At 41.0% G+C, this 21,439-nt stretch overlaps 2 protein-coding genes across 7 annotated transcripts in view; one reads left to right on the top strand and one right to left on the bottom strand.

Moving 5' to 3' along the window:
- Positions 1-2,657, top strand: part of ctu2 (cytosolic thiouridylase subunit 2 homolog (S. pombe)) — a 30,972-nt gene extending 28,315 nt beyond the window's left edge. For all 3 annotated transcript variants that reach the window (XM_067998051.1, XM_067998052.1, XM_067998053.1), the window contains exon 15: positions 1,790-2,657. In XM_067998051.1, coding sequence (XP_067854152.1) covers positions 1,790-1,862 — 73 coding nt within the window. In that variant the 3' untranslated portion in view covers positions 1,863-2,657. The remainder of the gene's footprint in view (positions 1-1,789) is intronic.
- Positions 2,658-8,508: 5,851 nt separating this feature from the next.
- Positions 8,509-21,439, bottom strand: part of piezo1 (piezo type mechanosensitive ion channel component 1 (Er blood group)) — a 334,545-nt gene continuing 321,614 nt past the window's right edge. For all 4 annotated transcript variants that reach the window (XM_067998049.1, XM_067998050.1, XM_067998048.1 and 1 more), the window contains 2 exons: positions 15,591-15,795; positions 8,509-11,215 (listed from right to left, as the gene is read on the bottom strand). In XM_067998049.1, coding sequence (XP_067854150.1) covers positions 10,966-11,215; positions 15,591-15,795 — 455 coding nt within the window. In that variant the 3' untranslated portion in view covers positions 8,509-10,965. The remainder of the gene's footprint in view (positions 11,216-15,590; positions 15,796-21,439) is intronic.

Genomic DNA, 21,439 nt, shown 5'->3' on the forward strand with positions numbered 1-21,439 from the left:
TAAAGTCTTGTAATCTTTCTTCTTCTAGTTAACATTTAAAATATTTGCTTTATGTACATGCTGTGTCTATTGTGCAAGTATCTGTAAACATAGTCACTCATCCACAGTAAATATTGTGGAAACTGCACGCAGATTGTTCAGTAAGGTCTTGTGTTCACAAAAGCTAAGAAATGGACTTGCCCTGATATGCAATAAAAATAAACCCTCCAACAACATTGATGAATTTGTTCCTCTTGAAGCTGCAAAGCTTCTGTCCCCAGTACAAATACAGCTTTGAAAGAAAATTAGCTGATTACCACAAGAAGAAGTGCACCAGCAGAGTCAGGGACAGCTCTCATAAATAAGACTTCGCTCCCTACAAACCAGTGTGTAATCTTGTATGTATAATATCTGGCAATGTAACATTGCCCAAGGCATAACAGAAACCTTTTTTACTTTAAATTCAAACTGGAAAAGAGACATGCCCTCTCGCCTTTCTAATTCTTCAGCATACAGAATATCACTTATCTACAAATCAAGTTTATTAAAGGTATAAATAGTGAAAGATCGGCACAGCAGGTTTCACTTGGTAACCCAAAATAATATGTGACACTTCACTAACTCTCCCAATAACACAGAAACCAGATTTAGCACCCGTAATATAAAACATCAACCTGTCTATCATCATGGATCCTGCACACATTCATTTCAATGGAATAAGAACTGGTGAAAGGCTGCCGCATATATTTCTCTGCCTGGGCTTGGGCTGTCTGTCAACCCCTACCCTCGGAGATGCTCTATGGGAGATCCCTTGCTGTGAGAACTGAGTTACTTCAGTTTATGCCAAGTATTTAGAATGCCAATCAACAGTCAGAGATACAAAGGGACTGAATTTCTGCGTGGTTTCTCCCGCTTGTCCACAGTAAGAGCGTGAACACCATTTACACTGTTTTTCCAGGGCTTCCGAGTCTCTTATGCTGGTTACAGTGGACAGCGGGAGCATCCCCATGGAATTTCATGCCCAATTCTTTTTATGCAGAACAAACCTGGTTCTGATATTCAGCATGCATCTGTAGCTTTCAGGTCTGAAATGATTGCCTGCATTTATCCACCCTAACCAAAACTGACTTTCTCTCTCCCACTCCAGAAGAACCAAGCCTGCAGTCAGCAAATTGAAGTGACTGCCAAAATCCCTTGAAGATATTTATTTTTTAAAAATCTATGATTTGAAGTATTACCAGACTCCTGCTCTTTCATGGTTTCTGGAATACTCTATGGATTTTTGAAACCAACTTAGAATTTTCAGTTAAAGTTATGTTTGAAGCTAAAATCACAAGTTTAGACACTGCATATTCAGTTTGTCCATATTGACTTCTGGTTATATATCCATGCATTTGGAATAGTACTGACTTTTTAAAAAAATGGCAGGTATGGAACACCAGTTTAAAGGTCACTTGAATGTGAGAGGCTATACCGCAGCATATTGGTGCACTTATCTGTTAGTTCAAGGAGAGGTAGGATGTGAATTAGGGACTATAATTCTCCTCACGGAGAAAGAAATAACATCGTTGGATCATTTGCACACCTTCTAGCAGCCAATTCATATCTTCACTGGCAGTGATGTGAGAATTTGTAACCTGCCTGCCCTCTTAAATGAGAAATGGTGAATCAGGAACTTGAGCTGATAAAGTAAATAAAGGAATTTGGATTTAATGATTAGACTTTTTCTTTTGGTGTTGTCGTACCATAGATTGTACATGTACCTTAGATCATATTAATTACCTGTTCCATTTAATGTGATTTATTTTAGAGCCCAGGTGAGGGAACAGATCCAGGAGTTCCTGTTGGCCCCTGAGGAAGAAACAGATGCTACCAGCTCGTGACCAGTCAGCCTGAATTTGACCATAAAGATCCAGAAGCCACCTTGCAGTCTTTCAGATTATACACTAATTATGCATTTAGCTTGGCAAAGAATGAGCTACGAATTTATCATGAATTTTAACTTACCTAGTTGTCACTGTGGCACAAGGTGAAGTTCAGAAAATCACACACCTTTGGCTTCGTTGTTACTGTTTGATTTCTCATGGTAGGAGTTCCCAGCAACTGTGCCAATGCAGATTTGCCTGTATTATAACCGTTGTTACCGTGACGGTTTAGGCCGACTTATAATCATGTTGTTTTGTACTCTTATTTACTTTGCTGCTCTTAAAAGTTGGACTTAACTTTAATTGTCATGAATGTAAATATTAGTGTTGAAATATTAAATTCAAAAATATTCTTAAATTTGGTTTAATATAAGACTTGCTGGTACATTTTTTGTGATTTTTCAAAATGAGGGATGACAGTGTTTGTATCAAGGCATCCCATATGAGGTATTGTGTGGGTCAGATGTAGAGAACAGATCCCTTTACATTGCCCTAGCAATGTGCTTTAACCCTAATCTCAGAAGTGTACTCCTTACTGTACCAGTGTGTTCCACATTTTACCAAACTAAATTTGAGAAAACTAAAATTATCTTAAGATTGTCAAATTTGGATAAGTGAGCCCTCCTAGCAAATATAGCTATTAAATTTCTATTCTGTCTAAGGCAAAAGGAAAGCAAATACTGACAAACTTAATGTTTAGCCTCTGTATTAACAGTACTCCTGCTGTTTAATAAACTTAACGTGTCATTTTTCTTTGTGAAGCCATAAGAAACTTAAATTTACAAACAATTTATTTCCCTGGATCACTTATAAGCATTTCTGCATGCAGGTGCCAGGAAACTCTTCTGTCCCCTTTTAAGCGGCCGCCTCTTCATGTGCTACAGTAGCGGTCCTGCCTGAATTTTCCAGCTTTGTAGGGGCGGGCACCCTGTATACTTAATCCCCGGCCCAGGAAAATGGCTCCAGTCAGGGCAGCAGGCAAGATTCCTGCCCTGCTGTAATACTGCCACTGTGAGGAGAATTCAGCCCTGAATGCCTTAAATAGAATTTCTTCATACTGATTTGTAAACTTTGTGCATGAATACAGAGGAAAAACTACAGTTCATCACTTTCACTGAGGCGTTCATCAGGGCATTCAAATAATGATGGAAAAGTTAAAATTGGCAAGTAAGCAAATTTCACTGACAATTACAGTAAACCTCTAGCTGCTTTCAGCATACAAAAGTTTTAAAAATACCACCCGTGAACTTGTAAATAGAATAAAATACATTTGATAAACATAATCTAAGGATCATATAGATTCCTTTTAAAAATTCTTGAAAGTGCAGCAAATAAAGTAAGTAAATTATTAAATTAATGTCAGCATAGAAGATTGCAGATAGAGTAATGATCCTTTAAGCAAAAAATAAAACAAATCAATAATAATCTTGAAATGTTACTTTTAAATAAACCAACTGTCACTGTGGTTCAGGTTAGGAGTATTAATTTTTGAGATGTTTACTTACCAGCATGGACATTGAATTGGCTACTTCACAATCCAACCCAGGCGTGCAGGAGTCTGATTCCATCAGTAAGGAGAAGTTAAGTAAAACTAATACACTAAATAGAACATTTGTTTTGTACAGATTGTGTGTTCAATCAAAAAGTTTTTCCCCCCAACAATAACTGAATTTAACTGGAAATCATTTATGTTTTTCTAATCCTACAATGGCCACATGCATATATGTTAATTAACTTTTGAAATAGTTGACAGAAGACAAATAAAATGATTAATCGCACAAGCAAGCTTGGCAATTTGAACTTTGGAAAACATGCTAGTGATTTTCTATAACTGAAGTTTCTGTTCATTGCATCAATTATTAAATGAGTAATTTCATAGTTTTAAAATGTGCACTGTGAAAACAGGGTCATTTAAAATATATCTTGTGTGACGAGTCACTAAACTGTTCTTGTATTCCAAGTGGCTGGATATGAGCTGTATTGCAAGAGTTGAAAACCAGCATTAAACAGTTTATAATATATACTTAAGCTAACATCTGGATAATTTAAATTGTATGTCCAATTCAATTGACCAGTCAAATATTTTAAAACAGAATGCTTACCTGCTGAATAACATAATTTCTTAAAATTAGTGAAATTGCTGGGAATTGGATATTGATATTGCACTAGCTGTTGGGTAACATTGAGTTGTGAAACAGATACCCAATTCTGCAGTAAAATTTCACCACTAGAAATAATGGGCCGGATTTTGCCGTAAAAATAACGGTGAGGCTAACAGCGCTCACTGGTATTTATGTGCAAATCGGACAGCAACTTCCGGCGACCGCATATGCAGTTAAAATCCGTAAATTGCTGTCCCAGATGCCCTGCTCTTTCAAAAGGTGTGCGAAAACAGCATCTCATTGCCCGACTCACCATTCAAATGTATTGAATGCCATGAAGTTCCTGTCCGTTCCAGTGTAAGTACCCCTTTAACGGTGTGATAAGTCTTAATTATTGCCAAACAACCTCTCTGGCACTTAAAATTAACTTTTACAAGTGTGGAATCTCATTCCATCAGTTTTTAATTATTGTTGGACATTTTTAAAAAATTTTCTTTTTCTTTTATCACTGTCTCGTAATCCAATCTTTCTTTCCCTCTATTTCGCTTACTGTACCTGATTTGGCATTGAATTCACTATTGTAAATTACACTTCCTGGTTCATATACTGCATTGCTCATTAATGATTCTTCAATTTGATTGGTTAATGAGATACACAATTGCTTGTTCTGTTCACACAGGTCCCAGATGCCCTTTAGAGGGCGCTGCACTTTTTGGATGGTTGGCTGACAGCAACTTGCCGTGCAAAACCCCAGAGAAAGTCTATGGGCAAGTGCAAGTCTAACGAACGGCTGGTGTTGCTCGTAGCAAAATCCAGCCCAATGCTATTTAACAGGCTGTGGATAACATCTGTTCTAATCAGTTTATAATATTGGCTCCCAGCATTTTCCATAGACTGTTTTTCAAAACACAAGAGCATATTTAAATTTTGTGTGCCTATATACATACCTTATTTTTTCACTGGATTGAACAAATTATAACCCAATTTACATATATCTATCAATTTGACTTGGTACATGGTAAATGGTACAATTCTAAAGGGGGTGCAGGAACAGAGAGACCTAGGGGTATATGTGCACAAATCTTTGAAGGTGGCAGGACAGGTTGAGAATGCGGTTAAAAAAGCATACGGAATCCTGGGCTTTATAAATAGAGACATAGAGTACAAAAGCAAGGAAGTTATATTGAACCTTTATAAAACACTGGTTCAGCCACAACCAGAATATTGTGTTCAATTCTGGGCACCAGATTTTAGGAAGGATGTGAAGGCCTTAGAGAGGGTGCAGAAAAGACTTACTAGAATGGTTCCAGGGATGAGGGACTTCAGATATGTGGATAGACTGGAGAAACTGGGGCTGTTCTCCTTAGAGCAGAGAAGGTTAAGAGGCGATTTGAAAGAAGTGTTCAAAATCATGAAGGGTATAGATAAATTAAATAAAGAAACTGTTCCCATTGGCAGAAGGGTCGAGAACCAGAAGACACAGATTTAAGGTGACTGGCAAAAGAATCAAAGGCGACAGGAGGAAAAACTTTTTTACGCAGCGAGTAGTTATGATCTGGAATGCGTTGGCTGAAAGGGTGGTGGGAGCAGCATCGTGGCTTTCAAAAGGAATTGGATAAATATTTGAAGGGGAAAAAATTTGCAGAGCTACTGGGAAAGAGCAGGGGAATGGGACTAACTGGATTGTTTTTACAAAGAGCTGGCACGGGCTCGATGGGTCAAATGGCCTCTCTGTAACCATTGTATGACTTGGTATATGTGCACAAATCTTTGAAGGTGGCAGGACAGGTTGAGAAAGCAGTAGTGCAAAATAACCAATCAGCAGCCCATTTATACACACCGCCTGATTTCCATTGAAGTCAATGAAAAAACAATCAGGTGGGGTGCAAAACGGACTGCCAAATCACTTACCCATTTTGCACTACTGTGCAAGACAAATTTATACTCATTATGTCTTGGAGGACAGAAGCAATATGACTAACTTGGCATGTGTTCTGGTTTAGGGAAAAAGTGCAAAATTATTTAAATACAATGTTATCATTTTACTGCAAACATTTTTTCTGTAGATCCTGATGTGAATACTAGCTATTTCCTGCTAAATAAATCAAATGAGAAAATACTGGTTTATTAGTTAAATGTAAATGTTTATTTTATAAAGTGTCACATCTGTATTTTTCAGAAACTCGGTGACAAGGAAATTAATCTGATTTTAAAAATTCTTTTGATTGAATGCTAAGGGATGCTCTTAACAGGAGATCTTGTGGAGAGGAGATATATGATTAGCAAGATGATTATATTCACACATTTAAGTGGTTTACAATCTAACTCTTGTTAATTATAAATTACATTCCAACATTTCCTAGTGTTGACAGTTTTATTGCAATTATTTGACATTTTAAAGGCTCCCTCTTAACATTCACTAATTTAAACAGATTGTCTATAGGTTACTGATTTTACAGGACTGGAGCTATTTGATTTATTTTGTAATGCATTATGATTTGAGGAAAAAATGCAAAATAATTTAAATACACCTTAATCAGAATTTCATACTACTGCAAACATTTTTCTATAAATCCGGATGCAAATATTAGTTACTTTCCTGCTAAATATAATTTATCTGATGTCAGGAACAGTTCAAATGCTGTGATTCTTCTGCTTTATAATACTCTTAACAATGTTTAACTATGTACAGACAGTGGTGCAACAGTTTGGGCACTCAATTATCTATAGCTATGATATACAATTTCAAATCAATAAAAGTAATTGGCAATGTCAGCATACACACCATAAAGAGCTATTCTCTTTGCATTGGGGAAGTTTTCAGGCCAGCAAAGTTCCCTGGAACAGCTAGCTTGGAAAACTTCATTTAATTGGCATGTTGGTTAGAGGAACAAACTTGCATTAAGATATTAACTGCAGCAGTGTGAAGTTTTTCAATTTTTGTAGGCTAGTTTTAAAGTTGTAAAATTTATAGCTGCAAATATGCTCACCACAGCGAGTCACTGAGTACATATTTGTGCATTCAATTTATAAAACCAGTCACATATCTTGCAAGCCTCTTACATAAAATTAAAAAGACACATTTTTAAGTGTGTTCAACCCTATGAAATTCATACCTTCTGTCAGAAATTCAACAGCTTAGCTGAAGCATTCAAAGCTACCATGTGCATAAACTATTCATGTAACTTCAGCTGGAGTAGGATTTGTCGTTTCAACACCTTGAGGAGGAAGACATCAATTTAAAGCATGGGAATTCATATTTTAAAAGATAAAAGTACTAATACATTGGCTTTGTAGTTATCAAAATGTATTTAATTATATATGTGGGAAATTGCAGTATTACTAGTAAATCCTTTAGTACTTATCCAAATCAACATTATATTAGTGTGTGATGCTAGCTAATAATGAAAAATCAGGCTTTAATGTGCTGCAGACTATTTAAAAGCTTAAGAAAATTCAGACAGCATTACATCACGTATGCGGTGAAGTTTCTTGCTTCTTTGTTCACTATTATACTTCATTTACTAAAACACTTGCCTCAATTTGAAAACAGTCAGCAAAGTTGATGAGTGTATTGCTCAGAGATGGGTTTACATGGAATTTTACAGCTTTGTAAGTATTTGGCAGGATGTGGTTAGTACAACAGTAATACAATTGTGTTCATCTATTACCCAGTGCAGAATTGATTCACAGTTAGTCAAAACCCGTTAATGGTGTTTGTGTAACAATTATATTGTTTTAGTTTACATTCTTAAATTCCTGTTGCTATATGTGGTTATTTCCTGCAAAGTCAAAATAAACTAATTTCAGCTTTATGTGGCAGGAGCCTGCTTTTAAATAAATTTGAAGCAATTTACACAACTATAAAATGAAAATAGAAAATGCTGCAAAACACTTTGCAAGTCAGTACCTGTGGAGAGAAAATGCAAGTTGATGTTTTAGGTTTGGACCCTTCATCAAAAGTGTTATTTCCAGACTTGGGTCAAATACATTAACTGATTCCATACTTTCCATCATGTGTACACTGAAAAATCAAGAAAATACTGGAAAACATGGAGTGCAGGAAAAGTATGATATGGGAGTAACATATCTATTCCTTATCAAAATAAATAATTACAGGTTGAAATGTAGTAGAAATACATCTTGCTCTGAGAGCAAATTAACCACCAATAAGGAAAAGAACATCCAGAATTCAAGGAAAGCATAGTTGGGTTATCCTTGAAGTTCAGTTTCAATGCCTTTTAAAACTTTCTTGATTACTTTCCTCTTCTCTGTTCCATTTTAATTACTTGTTTTCAATTTGGCCATAGTAAATTAAAGCAGCCTCATCACTAACCTATCATTTGCAATGCATCATGACACTGGGGTGGAGATTTTCAACTTGGCGTCCAGGTGTAAAACTGGCATTGTGGATTTGCCGCCTGTTATAGAAACCATCCACTTTTCACTTGAAATGAACGAGAATGTCCATCCAAATCTGTAAAAATCTGAACAGTAATTGGTACATTGGCAAACTTGTTTATTGAAGTACTAGGACTCAGGTTCTAGACCAGATACAAAGTTTATTGATTCAGAAAGGAAAGCATTGAATGGATCTTTGGGTTTAAATGCAGGTCTTAAAACTTTCATGCATAAATTCTGCCCTTACGTGGACCACGTGTGAAACAATGTCACATTTTGCACATTTTTTTTTAAAAGATGTCATGTCACCTGAAGAACCTGCTTTCATTCCAACTGAATCTTTAGATTTAACACATTATTCTCCATCTGTGCCATCCCATCGCTTCAATGCAGAATTGATTCACAGTTAGTCAAAACCCATTAATGGTCTTTGTGTAATGATAGTTAAAAGCCTGTATACTAAAAGAAGAGAATATCTCTATCACCCTTGGTATAATGGCACATTCATTCTGAATGTCGTAGGTGCAAAATGGAATTGGATATATTTTACTGTATCCAAGCAGCAAGGAGGTTTCAGAACAGGGCAATTTATATATTTTTATAACATTTTCTGTATTTTATTCAGGACCATGGTTGGTCAGAACCAAGTCACCAAAGGGAGTGATAAACCACTGACAATTTGGCCATACGTAGTATAAGTAAGGATAAACCGTACTACTGCAAACGTTGTAGACAGACTCATATCTACTGCATTTTGATCGGGGCAGCATTCCCTTTGTAGCATTTACATCTCTGGGTTTATGAATGAAGGTCTTAAGTGTCTCTTCAATTTCAAACCATTTCTTGAAGGCAAACAAGGGAAGGCCTTGTGGAAAAAAAGAGTTAAAACTCAATTACTGAGTTGCAAATCTCTGCTCACAAAATAATTCTAAACAGAAGGTTAAGATTTGATTAAACCCTTTAAGAAGGGGTGTTTAGTATGTGCTTCCCCGATGATTTTAAATTTTGCCTGAACAGTGCTACTTGAATAGTGCTATTTTAGTACAACTTATCCCACTTCTGTGTACTTTGAAATCAATGAGATATACAAGAAAAAAGGCAACTAGAAGTGCTTTGTTTTTAAAGTTGTGTTACCCCATCCAGTCCCAAACATAATGCATTGCTCTAATACAGTAAGTACAAGGAATTTAAAGCCATATTAACATTATCTAACAGCCTTCAACTCTAGTACCAGACTGCTGGTTTTTAATCTTTTTCCCAGCCTAGGAATCAGTTTTTATTATCACAATTAGGAAAACATATACAATCATTGCCATTCAAAGGACATCCTTAATTTAGAAACAAAGTGTCAATCTTTAACATTCTCATTCACCCTTACAAATATTCTTTATATTTAAAAAAAAATCAGATTAGTGCACACCTGAATAACCTGTAACTACAATCAACTGCAACATGATCTTTAGTGAAAAGTAGTTGATTGGTCTGTTGCACAAAAGCCCCATTGATAAGTGCAGTTAAGGTTAATGTTATTACAATAGTCATTTTCCATTTACTACAGTCAGATTACAGTGAGAATCAGAGGCACTTAGAAAATTATATTGGGCTGTATAAATGATATTGAAACTGTATAAAATAAACAAATTATAAAAGAAAATATTCATTTGATACTGCTGTGATGTTACAGTGTCCATATTGCTTAAGTTGTAACATTATTGAATCAATCCAGCTTCCTGCTCTCAAAATGTGACAACTGCGGACCAACTGTTGTGTGATTCTGTAGACTTCTCATCGTGAAAGATATCAATGAGTTCTCGTGGGATTCTGTATCTACCTTTGCATTGTTGCAAGCACTCAACAATGTTTTTCAATAAATGGTCTCCTGGCAAGCACTCGTTTCCCAAAAATAGTCTTTAAAATAGTTAACACCTTTTTAAAAATATCAAAATGTGTCAATAGTGTTTTAGGTCTCCATTTTCTTGCACTTTCTTTGAGAACTATGAACAGCTTGGCATTTTGTTGAAATGTAGAACAGTATTTTCAATCTTCTTAGAGTTTCCCCAAGCCCCATAAGCGTAGACTATAGGTTTTCCTAGTTGTCCTGGGTAAATAGCCCGTACTGTAGCTCCAACCCAAACTAAATGACTAGTCAAAATGAGCATTCAGAAAAAAAAACTATAATATTGTTTCTCTTGGTACAGACAGAGAGTAGAAACAAAAGACAGGCCAGTTTCTCCCCTATTCAACGTGCAGTCTTCAGCAACACGACATTGCCACTAATTCATTTCAGGTTTCAAAGTCAATCTCGTTGACTTGTGTTTGTGTTCCAAGAGATTAAGACCATTTTATTAATGGAGCAAATAGCTCCCACAGGAAAGAATAAGAGGAGGTAAAGCAGGTATATAGATTTTTGACAATCTGAGGTAACTCTTTCACCAATCAGGATGTGCACATTTAACTCGGCTCAGCCAAGACAGAGAGAGAGAGAGGAAGAGAAAAGAGATAGAGACAGAAAGAAAGAAATGAAGAGATAGAGAAAGAAAAGAAGAAGCAGCCAGCTGTTAATCCTTCTCCCTAGTCCATTTAATCATTGTTTCAGGTGATCGGTACAAGAAGATCAGTTTAGCATAGAGCTCTTCCTCCACTTCCAACTCTCCGTTCTCTCGCACGAGGAAGATATCATGGCACAGTTTCAAGATACGATCCACACAAGGCAGCTCCTCAAACATGATGGAATATGAGATTTCACTGAAGAAGCCACGCACAAACTTCCCAACAACCAGCACAATTGAGAGGTAAAGACCCATTATTCTGAAAAATAAGAAAATCCAAAGTAAGAAAAGGCCATTCAGCCCATCAAGCCTGCTTCATCCAGAGGCCATGTATGATTATTCCATGATGGACTCCCCTCCATCCCATCTGTTGATCCCTTACTTTAGGGAACAATGATTTTCTTCCCCAATCTCCCTGAAAATATTAAAGCAACATTGTTAATATTTCTACAACCCTCAATCCCGCTTTACAACAAATATCGATCCAGCTCCTTTTGGTAAGAAGGTTGTGGGTTTGAAGCCCACTCCAGAGGCGAGCAGATAATCTAGGCCAACACTTCAGTGCAGTACTGAGGGAGAGCCGTAAGACCATTTCCTACATTACAACAGTGACTACACTTCAAAAGTACTTAATTGGCTGTAAATCACTTTGTGATATCCTGAGGTGAAAATGCTATATAAATGCAAGTCTTTTTTTCTTATTTTTCTCTGAAGTAGGAGGAAATAGCGAATGCTTTCAGGATAATTTTCCAATCCTCACGAGATAGAGGGGAGGTACCGGAGGACTGGAAGACTGCAAACGAAGTACCATTGTTTAAAAAGGGTACGAGGGAAAGGCAGAACAATTATAGGCCGGTCAGTCTTAGCTCGGTGGTGGGCAAACTATTAGAATTAATTCTGAGAGATAGGATAAACTGTCACTTGGAAAGGCATGGTTTAATCAGGGATAGTCAGCATAGATTTGTTCAGGGAAGGTCATGCCTTACAAATCTGATTAAATTCTTTGAGGAAGTGACAAGGAGGATTGATGAGGGTAGTGCAGTGGATGTTGTCTACATGGATTTTAGTAAGGCATTTGACAAGGTCCCACATGACAGACTGGTCAGAAAGGTAAAAGCCCATGGGATACAGGGAAATGTGATGAATTGGATCCAAAATTGGCTCAGTAACAGGAAACAAAGGGTAAAAGTCGATGGATGTCTTTGCAAATGGAAATCCGTTTCCAGTGGTGTGCCACAGGGCTCAGTGTTGGGTCCCTTGCTGTTGGTGGTATATATTAATGATTTGGACTTGAATGTAGGGGGCATGATTGGCAAATTTACAGTCAACACAAAAGTTGGCTGTGTAGTTGACAGTGAAGAAGATAGCTGTAGACTCCAAGACGATATCAATGGATTGGTGGAGTGGGCAGAAAAGTGGCAAATGGAGTTCAACCCGGAGAAGTGTGAGGTAATACACTTAGGGAGGGCAAACAGTAAAAGGGAATACGCAGTAAACAGGAATATATTGAGAGGGGTAGAGGAAGTGAGAGACTTTGGAGTACATGTGCACAGGCCCCTGAAGGTGGCAGTACAGGTAGATAAGATTGTGAAGAAGGCATACGGAATGCTCTCCATTATTAGCTGAGGTATAGAATACAAAAGCAGGGATGTAATGATGGAACTGTATAAAACGCTGGTAAGGCCACAGCTGGAGTATTGTGTGCAGTTCTGGTCACCACATTACAGGAAGGACATAATTGCTCTGGAGAGAGTGCAGAGAAGATTTACAAGAATGTTGCCAGGGCTTGAAAACTGCAGCTATGAGGAGAGATTGGATAGGCTGGGGTTGTTTTCCTTGGAGCAGAGGAAGCTGAGGGGAGACTTGATTGAGATGTACAAAATTATGAGGGGCCTAGATAGAGTAGACAGGAAGTACTTGTTTCCCCTAGCGGAGAGTTCAAGAACTAGAAGACATAGGTTTAAGCTGATTGGCGGAAGGATTAGAGAGGTTATAAGAAAAAACTTTTTTACCCAGAGGTTGGTGGGTGTATGGCATTCGCTGCCTGAATTGCTGGTCGAGGCAGGGACACTCAACTCTTTAAAAAAGTACCTGGACCTGCACTGTAAGCTGTAAGCTGCAGGGCAACGGACCGGGTGCTGGAAGGTGGGATTAGAATGGGCACCCGGTTGTTCTCTGAGCCGGCGTGGACATGATGGGCCGAATGGCCCTCTTCTGTGCTGTATCTTTTCTATGGTTCTAAGTAAAAAAATAAGGACTTGATAATACTTTTGAATATGCAACTTTACTTGACTAAAGTAATTAAAATTCATTCTCCAGTTAGTTTTCGAACAATTTTGAAAAAAAGGGACTCAGGAATCCTGTTACAGCATGAGGAAAGGAAGGTTTTAAGTTGATACATTGAGAGATTTCATTCTGTATAGGCTCAACATCCAGGAAACTGCAGGGCACAGAGTGATAGTTGTGGGAAACAAATCAGGGGAAAAATTCGATAGGGCCTATTATTGGGCGTAGGTAGCGTGATAGCCTATTAACCCACGCCCAATGGCCCCTGCGCAGGCAGGACTAGAACTCCGACCGGCCACAGTACCCACCATCAAGCTGCGTTGAAATCCAGGCCTTGCATGGCAATTCAATGCAATTCGTACTTTCCACCAGCTTGGGAGTGGGGCAATTTCTTAAAGGGAGGATGTCTCTTAAAGGCTCTTAAAAGTAGCCGGTACCTGTTATTTGCTAAAAATAACAGATTGCTGTCTGCACAGAGTCTGAACGGAGACCAGACATCGCACACGTAAAACACAGATGCAGGTCCTGTCCCTACTGTTGAGTTATGTTAAAACATTGAATAATGGTTGCACACTACTAAATCCCACATCCTCCAATCTGCATGCCAGACCTCACCAATCTGCCGATGTGAGTTTGTACCATGCCTGCAAGAGTATGTGCACCAAAGTTCTTTGATGATGCATTAAAGGCCATAGTGCAAGAGGTGGACAGAAGGAGGGACATCCTATATCCACAGGTGGGGGGGGGGCATGAGGCTCTCCAGGCATATACCCAAAAGGCAGTGGGAGGCAGCGGGGGACGAAGTTAATGCAAGGCACACAGCATCATGATAATGGAAGCAGTGCAGGAAGAAGTTCAATGCTTTGACATGAGTGGTTAAGGTGAGTGAGGTCAACTGTCAAGTGGCGATCCTACCAACTGCACCACTAGCCGCATCCACTGCTCCACACACTACACCCCCCCATCACCCACATACCAACAAACTCTTTCCATCAGTACTCAACTCTGCCAATCAGATGCTTCCTCTCACCTTCACACATAACCAATGTTGCAAGCTGCCCACCCACAACTCAAAGGCCACACACACTGGCAGCTATTCAACCATGATAGGCACATCATCCAGGCACACGTCCCGCTTTCTTGCAGGAGAAGGTGGCGCATATCAGGAGGCAGCAAGTGGCGGTGGCAGTTAGCCCTTCGAGCCTGTTCCGCCATTCAATGAGATCATGGCGGACCTGTGACCTAGCTCCATATACCCGCCGTAGCCCCATATCCCTTGATATCTTTGGTTCAAAGAAATCTATCAATCTCAGATTTAGAATTCACAATTGAGCTAGCATCAACTACCATTTGCAGAAGAGCATTCCAAACTTCTCCCACCCTTTGCATGCAGAAGCATTTCCTAACTTTACTCCTGCACGTCCTGGCTCTAAATGTAACATTATGTCCCCTAGTCCTAGTATTCAAGTATAGGAGACCTCCAAAAACAGTTAGAAATTTCTCGGCAGCCAGAAGCAATAATCCAGCCACCAACATGTAAATCCTGCATGGTCCCTTTAAATAGTGGTGGTGGGGGGGGGGGGTCCTCCAGGCACTCTAAGACACGTTCAAATGGTTGCGGTTAAGACTGTGCATTGAGTTGAGCATTAAGTGCTAAAATGGTGTCTATCACTTTAAATCAGAATTGCACACTATTTGTATCCATTTTCTCCTTACTTTACATGCAGCCGGCATTCGGTATTTGTGCATGTGCTAATTCCTATACCAAGATGGTGTCCGGCGCACGTCACACTGGAAACCTGCGTGCGCAGCCAAGACGCCACCTTGGACGTTCAAGAGGCTATATAGAGCCAAAACAATGGGCGCTACATGGCCCAATTTAGCGCCCATCACCTGCAAGACCAGGCTTTTGAGAGATGCCAAGGCCTTCAATTTAAAACCTTAATGAAGGTACTCAAAGTCAAAATGACACGGTGCAGGCTACACTCAGTAGGCAATTGCATCAGAGTCTTAATGACATCATTGGACTCTGATTTACATGTATTCATTAGACTCCCACTCTGAGTCAGGCAGGTGCCTTAACCGCAGAAGGAAACAACAGCGTTAGATGACCATGAATTGGGAAAAGGGCGGTAAGTCCATCGCTTGGATTTTAACTCCTGTTTCTGCTGATTTGATTAAGAACATTTTGAAATATATTAAAATCAAATGAACTAAGATCATATCTTGATATTTAATTATTTCTAGTTCCAAATACCGCATTCATTAAGATACAGAATATTTTATCAAATCTGCATGATGTAAAGAAAACAACAATTGTTACTGTTACATTTCTGAAAGAAACATACCCATGTCCAGCGAGGAAGCCCAGGCTTGGTGGGCTGACTTTGTCACTAAAGATGACCATCTGCAGTTCATTACACTCATTTTGTTTACATTCTTCGGTCTTTGTCTGTATCACCCACCATTCCAAGATACTGTCCGAATCATTTGCATCCTTACCAACGTGCCTTTGCAGTTCCATTGTCACATTCAGGTAACTATTTTCATGCTCTGTCAATGGTGAAAAGTTTTTATTGTAGTTCAGAAGAAATAAATATAATTAAATTTTACTGGGGGACAATTTTGATTTGTATCCTCAATACATTTGCTCAATGGGCAAAGTCCCAAATAAAGTACTTGTTACAAGCCCCTTCACTACACAGAGTTTAACACTATTGTCATAATGATTAATTTTGTGGGTTAGTGTGCAGTAATCAATACAGTCCATTAAAATGTTTGGGTATTAGGACATTGTGCGAATTAAGCTGCAGTTCCATTCTGAGATCAGAATCTCCATGTCTCTTACATCATGGGCAAAATTTAAATCTCACATATTTTGATGTTCAGAACTTGGATATTCAAAGTCATGAAACCGTCAAGCAACGGGGTAAAAAGGGGGAAAAAAATAAGGATGGAATCAATGGCGTGGCCATTAACTAGGAGCCGGGAAGAGAGCTTGAGGGTGGGATGGGGGGAGGATTTTCGGATGGGAAACCCGGAAGTAGTGGTTTAGAAACATAGGAACAGGTGCAGGCCATTTAGCCCCTCGAGCCTGTTCTGCCATTAATGAGATCATGGCTGAACACTGACCTAACTCCATATACCCGCCTTAGCCCCAAATCCCTTAATATCTTTGGGTAACAAAAATCTATCAATCTCAGATTTAAAATGATCAATTGAGCTAGCATCAACTGCCACTTGCGAAGAGAGTTCCAAACATGTAGAAGTGTTTCCTAACTTCACTCCTGAAAGTCCTGGCTCTAATTTTTAGGCTATGTCCCCTAAACCTAGACTCCACAACCAGTGGAAATAGTTTCTCTCGATCTACCCTATCAGTTCCCCATAATATCCTGAAAATGTCATCAAAACACTCCGTAATCTTCTAAGTTCCAGGGAATACAACCCTAATATGTGTAATCTCTTTTTGTAATTTAATCCTTGGAATCCAGGTATCATTCTAGTAAATCTATGCTGCACTCCCTCCAAGGCCAATTCATCCTTCCTAAGGTGCATGCCCAGAACTGAACACAATACTCCTGATGTGGTCTAATCAGGGCTTTGTATAGCTGTAGCATAACTTCTACCACCTTGTATTCTAGACCTCTAGATATAAAGGCCAGCATTCCACTAGTCTTTTTGATTATTTCCCGCATGTCGTTACAATTTTGATGGTAGGACGTCTTTAAAATCTTTTCAACAGGTTTCGTGCCCGAGTACCAGCTAGATTGACAGGCTGGTTGCCCCTCAGGTGGGAAAGCATCTGGGGTCTTCGGGGATTGGATGGGGGAGGTTGGAGACAGATCAGGGTCTTCAAGGTTTGGATGGGAGGGGGTCGATCCTGGGGGAGGGGGGGGCTGAGGGTAGTCGGACATTGGGGGGAGGGGGATGTGGGGGGAAGAGGGGTCGGCTGATCGCGGGGTGTTTTAAAGGTAAGCTTGGTGAGCCCGGGGAAGCATTCCTGCTCCTTCTGGCCCACAAGCAGTGCAATAAAGGCACTTACTTCATGGCCCTTCTCGCCTCCTTTTACCTGCCGTGATTCACACGGCCTGGGAATCCCATGATGGCGGCGTTAAATTCAATTTAAAATCACCTAATCAACATAGGATAATGAGGTTAATTGCTGTGATAAGTACCCGACCACCTGCACTAATTATCCACCCGCCTCCGGTGAGCAGGTTACCCACAAGCAGCCAAATGTGTCTCCATTAACCCATAAGTGGGCGCGTTGGAGCCGGGTTTTTTTTTTATTCGTTCACGGGATGTGGGCGTCGCTGGCAAGGCCGGCATTTATTGCCCATCCCTAATTGCCCTCGAGAAGGTGGTGGTGAGCCGCCTTCTTGAACCGCTGCAGTCCGTGTGGTGACGGTTCTCCCACAGTGCTGTTAGGAAGGGAGTTCCAGGATTTTGACCCAGCGACAATGAAGGAACGGCGATACATTTCCAAGTCGGGATGGTGTGTGACTTGGAGGGGAACGTGCAGGTGGTGTTGTTCCCATGCGCCTGCTGCCCTTGTCCTTCTAGGTGGTAGAGGTCGCGGGTTTGGGAGGTGCTGTCGAAGAAGCCTTGGCGAGTTGCTGCAGTGCATCCTGTGGATGGTGCACACTGCAGCCACAGTGCGCCGGTGGTGAAGGGAGTGAATGTTTAGGGTGGTAGATGGGGTGCCAATCAAGCGGGCTGCTTTATCTTGGATGGTGTCGAGCTTCTTGAGTGTTGTTGGAGCTGCACTCATCCAGGCAAGTGGAGAGTATTCCATCACACTCCTGACTTGTGCCTTGTAGATGGTGGAATGGCTTTGGGGAGTCAGGAGGTGAGTCACTCGCCGCAGAATACCCAGCCTCTGACCTGCTCTCGTAGCCACAGTATTTATATGGCTGGTCCAGTTAAGTTTCTGGTCAATGGTGACCCCCAGGATGTTGATGGTGGGGGATTCGGTGATGGTAATGCCGTTGAATGTCAAGGGGAGGTGGTTAGACTCTCTCTTGTTGGAGATGGTCATTGCCTGGCATTTATCTGGCGCGAATGTTACTTGCCACTTATGAGCCCAAGCCTGGATGTTGTCCAGGTCTTGCTGCATGCAGGCTCGGACTGCTTCATTATCGGAGATGTTGCGAATGGAACTGAACACTGTGCAGTCATCAGCGAACATCCCCATTTCTGACCTTGTGATGGAGGGAAGGTCATTGATGAAGCAGCTGAAGATGGTTGGGCCTAGGACACTGCCCTGAGGAACTCCTGCAGCAATGCCCTGGGGCTGAGATGATTGGCCTCCAACAACCACTACCATCTTCCTTTGTGCTAGGTATGACTCCAGCCACTGGAGAGTTTTCCCCCTGATTCCCATTGACTTAAATTTTACTAGGGCTCCTTGGTGCCACACTTGGTCAAATGCTGCCTTGATGTCAAGGGCAGTCACTCTCACCTCACCTCTGGAATTCAGCTCTTTTGTCCATGTTTGGACCAAGGCTGTAATGAGGTCTGGAGCCGAGTGGTCCTGGCGGAACCCAAACTGAGCATCGGTGAGCAGGTTATTGGTGAGTAAGTGCCGCTTGATAGCACTGTCGACGACACCTTCCATCACTTTGCTGATGATTGAGAGTAGACTGATGGGGCGGTAATTGGCCGGATTGGATTTGTCCTACTTTTTGTGGACAGGACATACCTGGGCAATTTTCCACATTGTCGGGTGGATGCCAGTGTTGTAGCTGTACTGGAACAGCTTGGCTAGAGGCGCAGCTAGTTCTGGAGCACAAGTCTTCAGCACGACAGCTGGGATGTTGTCGGGGCCCATAGCCTTTGCTGTATCCAGTGCACTCAGCCGTTTCTTGATATCACGTGGAGTGAATCGAATTGGCCAAAGACTGGCTTCCGTGATGGTGGGGATATCGGGAGGAGGCTGAGATGGATTATCCACTCGGCACTTCTGGCTGAAGATGGTTGCAAACGCTTCAGCCTTGTCTTTGGCACTCACGTGCTGGACTCCGCCATCATTGAGAATGGGGATGTTTGCAGAGCCTCCTCCTCCCGTTAGTTGTTTAATTGTCCACCACCATTCACGACTGGATGTGGCAGGACTGCAGAGCTTTGATCTGATCCGTTGGTTGTGGAATCGCTTAGCTCTGTCTATAGCATGTTGCTTCCGCTGTTTAGCATGCATGTAGTCCTGAGTTGTAGCTTCACCAGGTTGGCACCTCATTTTTCGGTACGCCTGGTGCTGCTCCTGGCATGCTCTTCTACACTCCTCATTGAACCAGGGTTGATCCCCTGGCTTGTTGGTAATATGTAAGGAATCTTACAACACCAGGTTATAGTCCAACAAATTTATTTTAAAATCACAAGCTTTCGGAGATTATCTCCTTCGTCAGATGATTGAATGAAAAGGTTCTCAAATCGCATATCTTATACGATGTTGGGACAGCATCACACCAATCAAAAGGTGTCGTTGTTATTCAAACAGGCCAGTCACGGAGAACAGCACGTCCCAGTACACTCGATATACATTGTGTCTTTTACACAGGCAGGCAGAAAGAAACTTAAAATGGCAGAGAGAGAGAGAGAATTTTAAAAAACATATAATTTTAAAAAACATATAAATTTTTTCCCCCTTTTTGATTGGTGTGATGCTGTCCCAACATCGTATAAGATATGCGATTTGAGAACCTTTTCATTCAATCATCTGACGAAGGAGATAATCTCCGAAAGCTTGTGATTTTAAAATAAATTTGTTGGACTATAACCTGGTGTTGTAAGATTCCTTACATTTGTCCACCCCAGTCCATCACCGGCATCTCCACATCATTGTTGGTAATGGTAGAGTGAGGAATATGCCGGGCCATGAGGTTACAGATTGTGCTGGAATACAATTCTGCTGCTGCTGATGGCCCACAGCGCCTCATGGATGCCCAGTTTTGAGCTGCTAGATCTGTTCTGAATCTATCCCATTTGGCACGGTGGTAGTGCCACACAACACGTTGGATGGTGTCCTCAGTGCGAAGACGGGATTTCATCTCCACGAGGACTGTGCGGTGGTCACTCCTACCAATACTGTCATGGACAGATGCATTTGCGACAGGTAGATTGGTGAGGACGAAGTCAAGTAAGTTTTTCCCTCGTGTTGGTTCGCTCACCACCTGCCGCAGGCCCAGTCTAGCAGCTATGTCCTTCAGGACTCGGCCAGCTCGGTCAGTAGTGGTGCTACCGAGCCACTCTTGGTGATGGACATTGAAGTCCCCCACCCAGAGTACATTTTGTGCCCTTGCTACCCTCAGTGCTTCCTCCAAGTGGTGTTCAACATGGAGGAGGACTGATTCATCAGCTGAGGGAGGACGGTAGGTGGTAATCAGCAGGAGGTTTCCTTGCCCATGTTTGACCTGATGCCATGAGATTTCATGGGGTCCAGAGTCAATGTTGAGGACTCCCAGGGCCACTCCCTCCTGACTGTATATCACTGTACAGCCACCTCTGGTGGGTCTGTCCTGCCGGTGGGACAGGACATACCCAGGGATGGTGATGGAAGAGTCTGGGACGTTGGCTGAAAGATATGATTCTGTGAGTATGGCTATGTCAGGCTGTTGTTTGACTAGTCTGTGGGACAGCTCTCCCAATTTTGGCACAAGTCCCCAGATGTTAGTGAGGAGGACTTTGCAGGGTCGACTGGGCTTGGTGTTTTTTTGCCGTTGTCGTGTCCGGTGCCTAGTGGTCCGATGCCGGGTGGTCCGTCCGGTTTTATTCTTATTATGACTTTTCGTGGCGAGATTTTTACAACTGAGTGGCTTGCTAGGCCATTTCAGAGGGCAATTAAGAATCAACCACATTGCTGTGGGTCTGGAGTCACATATAGGCCAGACCGGGTAAGGGCGGCAGGCTTCCTTCCCTAAAGGACATTAGTGAACCAGATGGGTTTTTACGACAATCCGGTAGTTTCATGGCCATCATTACTGATACTAGTATTTTAATTCCAGATTTTTTAATTTTTTTAATTAATTGAATTTAATTAATTAATTGAATTTAAATTCGCCAGCTGCCGTGGCGGGATTTGAACTCATGACTCTGGATTTTAGTCCAGGCCTCTGGATTACTAGCCCAGTAACATAACCACTATGCTACCGTACCCGACTGTTGCGGTCATGCTGCAAAATTGTATTATTTTAACTTCTTA

Source organism: Heptranchias perlo, chromosome 16 (assembly GCF_035084215.1).
Source record: "Heptranchias perlo isolate sHepPer1 chromosome 16, sHepPer1.hap1, whole genome shotgun sequence".
NCBI lineage: Eukaryota > Metazoa > Chordata > Chondrichthyes > Hexanchiformes > Hexanchidae > Heptranchias > Heptranchias perlo.